Source organism: Thunnus maccoyii, chromosome 8 (genome assembly GCF_910596095.1).
Source record: "Thunnus maccoyii chromosome 8, fThuMac1.1, whole genome shotgun sequence".
NCBI classification, from domain to species: Eukaryota; Metazoa; Chordata; class Actinopteri; order Scombriformes; family Scombridae; genus Thunnus; species Thunnus maccoyii.
In genome coordinates, this window is record NC_056540.1 from 16,729,716 (window position 1) to 16,740,457 (window position 10,742).

At 40.9% G+C, this 10,742-nt stretch overlaps 3 protein-coding genes across 11 annotated transcripts in view; all 3 read left to right on the forward strand.

Annotated features, from left to right (window-relative positions):
* LOC121902128 (protocadherin gamma-C5-like) overlaps nt 1-10,742 on the forward strand; it is a 309,164-nt gene that overhangs the window by 130,872 nt on the left and 167,550 nt on the right. The gene's annotated exons all lie outside the window — the stretch shown is intronic.
* LOC121902136 (protocadherin beta-16-like) overlaps nt 841-10,742 on the forward strand; it is a 46,716-nt gene continuing 36,814 nt past the window's right edge. Inside the window, exon 1 of the mRNA XM_042419381.1 lies at nt 841-3,349. Within this exon, the coding sequence (XP_042275315.1) occupies nt 890-3,349 (2,460 nt within the window). The 5' untranslated portion in view covers nt 841-889. The remainder of the gene's footprint in view (nt 3,350-10,742) is intronic.
* Nucleotides 4,502-10,728, forward strand: LOC121902236. Its single transcript, XM_042419493.1, has 2 exons — nt 4,502-6,995; nt 7,942-10,728. The coding sequence occupies exons 1-2, from the start codon at nt 4,572-4,574 to the stop codon at nt 10,726-10,728; spliced, it is 5,211 nt and encodes a 1,736-aa protein (XP_042275427.1). The 5' UTR covers nt 4,502-4,571.

A 10,742-nucleotide genomic window follows, 5' to 3' on the forward strand; every position in this document is an offset into this window, starting at 1 on the left:
TTGGAGTTGGGCATAAAGGAATCAGGAAAAGTTAAGGAAAGGGTATTGTCACGACAAAATTACAAAAATGTCAAAACTGAGTAATAGCATAAGGAATCTCATCTCATACTTTCACTTCGGAATGTAAAGATGACTCTAGCTTACTCCCTGCATTGGTACTGCATATTACCGCTGGACACGTCCTAATGCTGAATAGTTAACATATTAATGTATTGTAGAGGAGACTGCTCAAATTACAGATCAGTCTTCATGCAATACACTGTAAACCACTGAATCGTTGTAGGGAGTCATTAATATTACTGTAGAATTTAAAATGTGTATTTTCTGTAAAGATAGCGATTGTATTTATTTTAGTTGAAACAACTCTTTATTTTTTCCATAAGTCCAACAGCATTATCGGTGAATTGTTTGAGATTGAGGTATAATTTTCTGTCATTGTGGGCCGGTCGTATTTGCAGACTACTCATTTTTGTGATCATGCAATATATTGAGTTGAAACGTGGTTAAATTTACAAATATATTATTAAAAGTCATTCCAATTTTATTCCCACAGTAGATAGAGAGAGATGTTTACAATGTGTCTGTTTTAGTGTCAGTGCTATGGTAGAAATTTCATTTCATTTTCACTTTTTAGACTCTAAGGGACGCTGTTGGCCAGTAAAATAATTTCTGTATTGTGTCGTCATTCAGTCAACTCCCCTACTGACTATATAGTGAAGGAGCCTCTCTGTGTTTCATCGTTTAGGGCACATAAGAGAGAACATGGCCTCACAGACTTGTGTGTAAGCGTTGAAGACGTGTTAAGATGTAACCAAGAAACGGATATTTCAAGACAAGATTTGCCGTCGCATCAGTTGGATATAGATCACCTTACTCGATTTTTGTTGCCATGATGACAACTCGAGAATCTCGCACCTCCATATTCTTAAGATGGCGATTGTTTTCTGCAATGCAACGGCAAATAGGACTGCTCGTGCTCTTGCTTCATATGGTTAACATGGTAGGTGGTCAGATTCGATATTCCATACCAGAGGAGATGAAGAAAGGCTCTGTCATTGGTAATGTAGCGCAAGATCTTGGTCTGGATCTGAAAAGGCTCCGTTCTGGGCGGGCCCGTATTGTGACCGGAGAAAACATCCAGTACACCGAGCTGAAGACAGACAAAGGGATTCTAGTCGTGAATGAGAGAATAGACCGAGAGCAGCTTTGTGGGGACGTAACACCGTGTAGCTTCAGCTTTGAGGTGATTTTAGAAAATCCAATCGAATTACACAGAATAACTGTTGAGGTTTTGGATATAAATGATCACGCTCCCGTCTTCCCAAATAAAGATAAAGATAAAGCTATCAGCTTTGAAATAAGCGAATCAGCTGTAGTCGGAGTGCAGTTTCCACTGCAGAGTGCAGAGGATCTAGATGTGGGGCAAAACGCATTGCAAGATTATATTTTATCACCCAACGACAATTTTATATTGAAGCAACATGCAAATCCAGATGGAAGTAAATATGTTGAAATGGTGCTCCAGAAGTCTTTAGACAGAGAACAACATCCTAATTTCTCTTTAAAACTAATCGCAGTTGACGGAGGGACACCACAGAGATCCGGTACAGTAAATATAGATGTGACTGTGTTAGATGCCAACGACAATGCTCCAGTATTTAACCAATCAGTGTATAAAGCGTCTGTGATGGAAAACACAATGAAAGGCACCAATATTATTACAGTAAATGCAACAGACGCTGACAGCGGTTCAAATGGATTCATTACTTACACTTTGTCTAAAATGAAAGGAAGTGTAGCAGATATATTCAGTATTGATGAAAACACTGGCACAATTTATGTATCTGGTCAAATAGATTTTGAAAAGGACAGAAAATACGAGGTGAGAGTGGAGGCAAAAGATCAGGGTGGCCTAACTGGGACAAGTAAAATTATATTTGAGGTTGTTGATGTCAATGATAATGCCCCAGTTATAAATATAATGTCATTTTCCAGCCCCTTGTCTGAAGATGCGCGTCCTGGTACAACGATTGCAGTCTTCAATGTAAAAGATGCAGATTCTGAAAAAAATGGGCAAATAATATGTTCTGTAGATGGGAAACTCCCCTTCAAAATCGAGTCATCTCTGACAAACTATTACAATTTAGTCTCAGATCAATATTTTGATAGAGAATCAGTCTCAGAATATAACTTAACAATAACAGCCACTGATTTCGGGTCTCCTCCTCTTTCTACCTCAACAAAATTACATCTAAAAATTTCTGACGTAAACGACAACGCACCATTATTTGATAAAAACATGTATTCTGCTTACGTCACAGAGAATAATTCCCCTGGAGTTTCAATATTTGCTGTCAGCGCGCGGGACTCTGATTGGAATCAAAACGCCAGAATCTCGTATCTTTTAGAAGACACACAGGTGAGCGGTAGTCCAGTTTCTACTTATGTGTCTTTAAACTCTGAAACTGGAGTTCTTAGCGCGGTTCGCTCCTTAGATTATGAGCAAATTAAACAGCTTCAGCTGGTAGTCAAAGCGCAGGATGGAGGCTCCCCTCCACTCAGTAGCAACGTGACCGTGAAAATAATGATCCAGGACCAGAACGACAACCCTCCTCAGGTTCTGTACCCAGTCCAGACCGGTGGCTCTCTGGTGGCTGAAATGGTGCCTCGTTCAGCAGATGTGGGCTATCTGGTCACTAAAGTGGTGGCTGTTGATGTGGACTCTGGACAGAATGCCTGGCTCTCCTATAAACTGCAGAAAGCCACAGACAGGGCGCTGTTTGAAGTGGGCTTACAGAATGGAGAAATAAGAACTATCCGCCAGGTGACTGATAAAGATGCTGTGAAACAAAGACTGACTGTTATAGTGGAGGACAACGGGCAGCCCTCTCGTTCAGCTACAGTCATTGTTAACGTGGCGGTGGCGGACAGCTTCCCTGAAGTGCTGTCAGAGTTCACTGACTTTACACACGACAAGGAGTACAATGACAACCTGACTTTTTACTTAGTGTTGGCTCTGGCTGTAGTTTCCTTCCTCTTCATCACGTGTTTAGTGGTTATTATATCAGTGAAAATCTACAGATGGAGACAGTCCCGCATCCTGTATCACTCCAATCTCCCTGTGATTCCTTATTATCCACCACGTTACTCAGACACTTTGGGGACAGGGACTCTCCAACACGTGTACAATTACGAGGTGTGCAGGACGACTGACTCCAGAAAGAGTGACTGTAAGTTCGGCAGAGCTGGTAGTCAGAACGTGCTGATAATGGACCCCAGTTCTACAGGGACGATGCAACGGATGCAGAGTGAAAAGAGCATCCTGGATGAACCAGACTCTCCTTTAGAGGTGAGTTAGTATAATTTAGCTTTGCTGCTGTCCTTTTATGTGTCTCTGTTTTTGTCTTTTTTTAGTTACATTGATCGTGAACCCTTGCACTCTGTATCCTCACTTTCAGCACCATGGACAGCATCTCAGTCAGTTTGGATTACTAGTATGATTATGCTTCTGCATAACTTTTCGCAGATATAATCATTGAGAGCACGTCTTTTCAAGCCGTATATTGCATACAAGTTATGCTAATACGTTTGTACTTTGCACTTCAAAAATATGATGATGTTTTTGGCATGCATCTGTCCAGCCTTTGGGTCACCGATTTTAACTCATACCCACACTTGTAATTTAAAGGATGGTGAGAGTGTGGTCAAAGGTACGCAACCAAAACCACTTAGTAGATGTTGGGAGAAGATTGTAGTCACGATTAAATCATAAATTTAAATAATTAAATAATTAATGGCGTCATCTAACCGGAACCTCTCACGGCTGGTGTTGATGGCATCGCTTATAAGGCCACATCAGGTAGCAGTTAATTTTATTCAGCTAGATTGCTGTACCATGTTGTAGAGCATATTGATTCTCTACTGGAGATTTCTTTTTTTTTTTTCTTTTTGCTTCAGTGCGTTAACGGTATTCTATTATTCACTTTTTAAATACAGTTTTCTATTTAGAAATACATTGATTTGTCAAAAATGATAAGAGCGTACGTCTGCTTTGTATTATTACTATGACAACTCATGTATTTGTTTCAAGTTGTCATGATATTATTCGTCTTTTTAAGACTTTTAAATTGTAGTTATTCAGTGCCTATGAAGATTGAATTTACCATTATTTGATTGTTGATATTCATCGAGTGGACTCTAAGGGACGCTGTTGGTCAAGTAAAAACAAATCAGAATAGTGTTTTAGGCGGTGCCTTTCTTTATTCTGCTCAGTGGAGAGTGGATATGCTTTAGACTGTAAACGATGTTGAGGTGGGCGCAGAGAGAACTGCCTTTGATTTGATACTCGCATTTTTCACTACGCGAGAAAGGAAACCGGACATGTCATTGCTTTTAATCTACACTTGAATAACGTGATTGTTAATCGTTGGGTTTTAGTGTTTGGATAGTGTAATTTTAAGATAATTCTTCATAACATGGATTCCAGAAAACACATCTACCGGACTCTAAGATGGCGTTTTTGCTACAAACTGACGTCGCAAAGCGTCCTCCTTCTAATTTTTCTCAGTCATATGGTCAGTGGTCAAATTCGATATTCAATCCCAGAAGAAATGAAGAAAGGGTCCCTTATCGGTAATGTCGCCTTGGATCTTGGAATAGATATGCAGAGGCTCCGTTCTGGCCGGGCCCGTATCGTGACCGGAGAGAGCATCCAGTACACTGAGCTGAAGACAGACAAAGGGACTCTAGTCGTGAATGAGAGAATAGACCGAGAGCAGCTTTGTGGGGACGTAACACCGTGTAGTTTCAGCTTTGATTTGATTTTAGAGAACCCTATGGAGCTACACCACGTTACGGTCGAAGTGTTGGACATAAATGATAATTCACCTTCTTTTCACCAGCACGACATGAAATTGACGATTGGCGAATCAGCCGCACCGGGAGCACGTTTTGTTTTGCCGACAGCCAATGATCCTGATGTGGGAGTCAACGGGCTCCAGGACTATAATTTGTCTCCAAATGATAATTTCGTTTTGAAAAAGCATTCAAATGTTGACGGAAGAAAATATGCGGAGATGGTGCTTGAGAGACCGTTGGATAGAGAACAATATCCAAGTCTGTCTCTAAAGTTGATTGCAGTGGACGGTGGGACGCCACAGAAATCTGGTACAGTAAATATAGATATCACTGTCCTAGATGCTAATGATAATTCACCTATTTTCAACCAATCAGTCTACAAGACCACAGTAATGGAAAATGCCGCAAGAGGTACCTATATCGTCACTGTGAATGCCACTGACGCAGATAGCGGATCAAATGGTTTGATATACTATTCTATTTCCAAAATGCAAGGCGACATTGATAATATATTTGAAATTGACAAGACTACAGGTGTGATTTTTCTTTCAGGACATATTGACTATGAAAAAGCCAAGAAATATGAAATACGCATTGAAGCAACAGACCAAGGAGCTTTAACAGATTCCAGTAAAGTCATAGTTGAGGTGATTGATGCGAATGACAATCCACCGATCATTAATGTGATGTCATTCACGAGTCCTGTGTCAGAGGACTCCCCTCCTGGTACAACTATTGGCATAATAAATGTAAAAGATCTTGATTCGGGGGATAACGGGCAAGTAAATTGTAGAATAGAACAAAATGTGCCTTTCAAGATTAAATCTAATTTAAGAAATTACTATACATTGGTAACAGACGCAGTATTAGATCGTGAAAGTGTTTCAGAGTATAATATCACTGTTCTTGCGACAGATGCAGGAAGGCCTCCTCTGTCAACAAACAGAGCCTTTAATTTAAAAATTTCTGACGTAAACGACAATGCTCCAGTTTTTCCCCAAAGTGTTTACAGTGCATTTATCACAGAAAATAACTCTCCAGGAGTTTCTATTCTCACTGTTAAGGCCAAAGATCCAGATGAAAACCAAAACGCCCGTATGTCTTATATTCTTGAGAATACTAATATCGGTGAATCTCCAGTTTCTGAATATGTTTCTATTAATTCAGAAAGCGGAGTGATACATGCGGTGCGCGCATTTGATTATGAGCAAATCAAACAGCTTATTTTAATTATCAAAGCGCAGGATGGAGGTTCCCCTCCACTCAGTAGCAACGTGACTGTGAAAATAATGATCCAGGACCAGAACGACAACCCCCCTCAGGTTCTGTACCCAGTCCAGACCGGTGGCTCTCTGGTGGCTGAAATGGTGCCTCGTTCGGCAGATGTGGGCTATCTGGTCACTAAAGTGGTGGCTGTTGATGTGGACTCTGGACAGAATGCCTGGCTCTCCTATAAACTGCAGAAAGCCACAGACAGGGCGCTGTTTGAAGTGGGCTTACAGAATGGAGAAATAAGAACTATCCGCCAGGTGACTGATAAAGATGCTGTGAAACAAAGACTGACTGTTATAGTGGAGGACAACGGGCAGCCCTCTCGTTCAGCTACAGTCATTGTTAACGTGGCGGTGGCGGACAGCTTCCCTGAAGTGCTGTCAGAGTTCACTGACTTTACGCACGACAAGGAGTACAATGACAACCTGACTTTTTACTTAGTGTTGGCTCTGGCTGTAGTTTCCTTCCTCTTCATCACGTGTTTAGTGGTTATTATATCAGTGAAAATCTACAGATGGAGACAGTCTCGCATCCTGTATCACTCCAATCTCCCTGTGATTCCATATTATCCACCACGTTACTCAGACACTTTGGGGACAGGGACTCTCCAACACGTGTACAATTACGAGGTGTGCAGGACGACTGACTCCAGAAAGAGTGACTGTAAGTTCGGCCGAGCTGGTAGTCAGAACGTGCTGATAATGGACCCCAGTTCTACAGGTACGATGCAGCGGATACAGAATGAAAAGAGCATCCTGGATGAACCAGACTCTCCTCTAGAGGTGAGTTTAATAATGTATCTTCGTCTCTGTGCCTTAATTTCTCTTTCTGTGTTTAGTTACACTGATAGTGAACCGTTGCACCCGGTACCGTAATTTTCAGCACCACGGACAGCATCTGACTTTGCATCACTTAATGGGAATGCTGCGTCTGTATTACATGTTTTATCACTTCGTTGCATTTTATGCTAACCGACTGAGAACTTGCTTGTTTTTTGCAATGTTAGAAATCTGCTACATCACTGGGCTAATTTGCTCGTACAGTGAGTGCCATCCCTGGAGTCTGTTTATGAGTATTCACTTGTGATTTTTGAAAAAATATGGTATGTGTGTCTCTAAAATTATTAGTCTAACATTTTTGATACCAACAATCAAAAATGCCCTTTCAATGTTCATTTAACATTTTACCAAATTCCTAGCTTTTCCTCTCCAGTGATTTCTCTATCCATGATATAATTACAGTGGCCTTTTGTTTTTCTTAATTTGGTTGACATGTATCGCGCTGCTTTTAATCACACAATTTCATATTTGTAGATCTAATTACATCCGAGCTGTATTAAATTATAGGTCTAACATTTTTATAATACCAATCAAAAATGCAGTTTTAATGCTTATTTAACATTTTACCAAATCCCTAGCTTTTCCTCTCCAGTGTTTTCTCTATCCATTGTATAATTACAGTGGACTTTTGTGTTTGTTTGTTTTTTTAAATTTATTTGACATGTATTGCACTGTTTTTAATGACACATTTTCATATTTGTAGACCTAATTACATTAGAGCCGCATTATATTAATACTCAGGGTGAGATTATTTTGTGCTTTTAATGGTTTTGCTGTGGAAGTTTTCTTTTTCGCTTCGGTGAATAATCAATACATCTCAAACAAATATAATCAGCCACTTAATATTTCCCAGAAAACAGTCCATGCTGACTGGTGTTACTGATTTTGGACTCTAAGGGACGCTGTTGGCCAATTCAACATCTCTAAAACATTATCAAATAGTCCCCTCCTTTACCACTCTGGCCTATGACAGAAAGGCAGAGACTGTGCATTATGTCGTTTGGGATTCGAAGCAAACAGATTCGCATTAAGTGATATATCCATTCAGATATATAGATGCGCTGAACTGAAAAGACAAAACCGTTTTTATGTGTTTTTCAGAATAAGCATTGTGCTTAGATCGTTGTGGAACATATTTTCGTTTTTTCTTCCTTTTGCTATGGCATGTGGAATGCCACCCTACACCCGGTGCGTAAGATGGCGTTTTGGCTGCGGACAGATTTGGCAGATTCTGTTCTTTCTTTTTTATCTCAACCATATAGTCAGCGGACATATCCGATATTCAATCCCAGAGGAGATGAAGAAAGGCTCCGTCATTGGTAATGTAGCACAAGACCTCGGTTTGGATCTGAAAAGGCTTCGTTCTGGTCGGGCCCGTATCGTGACCGGAGAGAGCATCCAGTACACCGAGCTGAGGACAGACAAAGGGATTTTAGTCGTGAATGAGAGAATCGACCGAGAGCAGCTTTGTGGAGACGTGACACCGTGCAGCTTCAGCTTTGAGGTGATTTTAGAAAATCCTATGGAGTTACATCAAATTACAGTTGAAATAACAGATATAAATGATCATTCGCCCACATTCAAAAGAGACAGCATCCATTTCGAAATCAGCGAATCGGCTAATAGTGGCTCTCGTTTTTCATTGACAAGCGCAGAAGACCCAGATGTGGGAGTTAATGGACTTAGAGAATATTTTTTGACCGAGAATGACAATTTTGTTCTGAAACAGAACTCTAATGCAGATGGTAAGAAATATGCAGAGATGGTGCTTCAGAAGCCATTAGACAGAGAGAAGCAGCCCAATCTGTCTCTGAAGTTAATAGCTGTAGACGGCGGAACTCCGCAGAGATCTGGTACAGTAAACATAGATATCACTATACTTGATGCCAATGATAATGCTCCTGTATTTAATCAGTCAGTGTACAAAGCTACAGTAATGGAAAACGCTCCGAAAGATACTTATGTTACCACTGTCAATGCTAGTGATGCAGACATCGGGTCATATGGTATGGTGACATATTATTTTTCAGATCTTAACAGTGGTCTACGTGATTTGTTTACCATTGATGAAAAATCGGGTGTTATTTTAATAACAGGTTTAATTGATTATGAAAAGGACAAAAAGTACGAACTCAGAATCGATGCAAAAGATCAGGGAGGTTTGACAGATTCAAGTAAAGTGATAATTGAAGTAACTGATGTAAATGACAACGCCCCTATCATAAGCGTCATGTCATTCACTAGTCCTGTATCAGAGGACTCCCCTCCTGGTACCACTATTGGCATAATAAATGTAAAAGATGTTGATTCGAGTGAAAACGGACAGGTAACATGTAAAATAGAACAAAATGCTCCTTTCAAGATTAAATCTAATTTAAGAAATTACTATACTTTGGTAACGGATACCGTATTAGATCGTGAAAGTGTTTCAGAGTATAATATCACTGTAGTTGCCACAGACGCTGGAATGCCTCCTCTGTCAACAAGGAAAAACTTCAACTTAAAAATTTCTGATGTAAATGACAATGCCCCAGTTTTTCTACAAAGTGTTTATATTGCGTCTATCCCAGAAAACAACTCTCCGGGTGTTTCTGTTCTCACTCTACTTGCTAAAGATCCCGATGTAAACCAAAATGCCCGCGTTTCTTATATTCTGGAGGATACTAGTATCGGTGGATCTCCGGTGTCTGGATATATTACTGTAAATGCAGAAAGTGGGGTAATACATTCAGTGCGTTCATTTGATTATGAGCAAGTCAAACAGCTGACTTTCGTCGTCAAAGCGCAGGATGGAGGCTCCCCTCCACTCAACAGCAATGTGACTGTCAAAATAATGATCCAGGACCAGAACGACAACCCCCCTCAGGTTCTGTACCCAGTCCAGACTGGTGGCTCTTTGGTAGCTGAAATGGTGCCTCGTTCAGCAGATGTGGGCTATCTGGTCACTAAAGTGGTGGCTGTTGATGTGGACTCTGGACAGAATGCCTGGCTCTCCTATAAACTGCAGAAAGCCACAGACAGGGCGCTGTTTGAAGTGGGCTTACAGAATGGAGAAATAAGAACTATCCGCCAGGTGACTGATAAAGATGCTGTGAAACAAAGACTGACTGTTATAGTGGAGGACAACGGGCAGCCCTCTCGTTCAGCTACAGTCATTGTTAACGTGGCGGTGGCGGACAGCTTCCCTGAAGTGCTGTCAGAGTTCACTGACTTTACACACGACAAGGAGTACAATGACAACCTGACTTTTTACTTAGTGTTGGCTCTGGCTGTAGTTTCCTTCCTCTTCATCACGTGTTTAGTGGTTATTATATCAGTGAAAATCTACAGATGGAGACAGTCTCGCATCCTGTATCACTCCAATCTCCCTGTGATTCCATATTATCCACCACGTTACTCAGACACTTTGGGGACAGGGACTCTCCAACACGTGTACAATTACGAGGTGTGCAGGACGACTGACTCCAGAAAGAGTGACTGTAAGTTCGGCAGAGCTGGTAGTCAGAACGTGCTGATAATGGACCCCAGTTCTACAGGGACGATGCAGCGGATACAGAATGAAAAGAGCATCCTGGATGAACCAGACTCCCCTCTAGAGGTGAGGTGCAATACATATAATTTTAACCTCTTGAAACATTGTTTCTCTGAACTGAAAAGAAATGGTAAACGTAGTTGGTTGCTGTTTCACCGAAAAGAAGTGCACACGGTTCTCTTCAGCACCACAGTGCGGACAGCTCCTTTTAGGTGCTCTATGGCTTGAAAACATTACACTTC

Bases quoted from the DNA above. Each gene is read 5' to 3' on its own strand.
- LOC121902236 (XM_042419493.1), top strand. From the start codon at position 4,572: ATGGTCAGTGGTCAAATTCGATATTCAATCCCAGAAGAAATGAAGAAA. The intron at 6,996-7,941 runs GTACCGTAATTT...GGCCTATGACAG, and splicing joins ATAGTGAACCGTTGCACCCG to AAAGGCAGAGACTGTGCATT.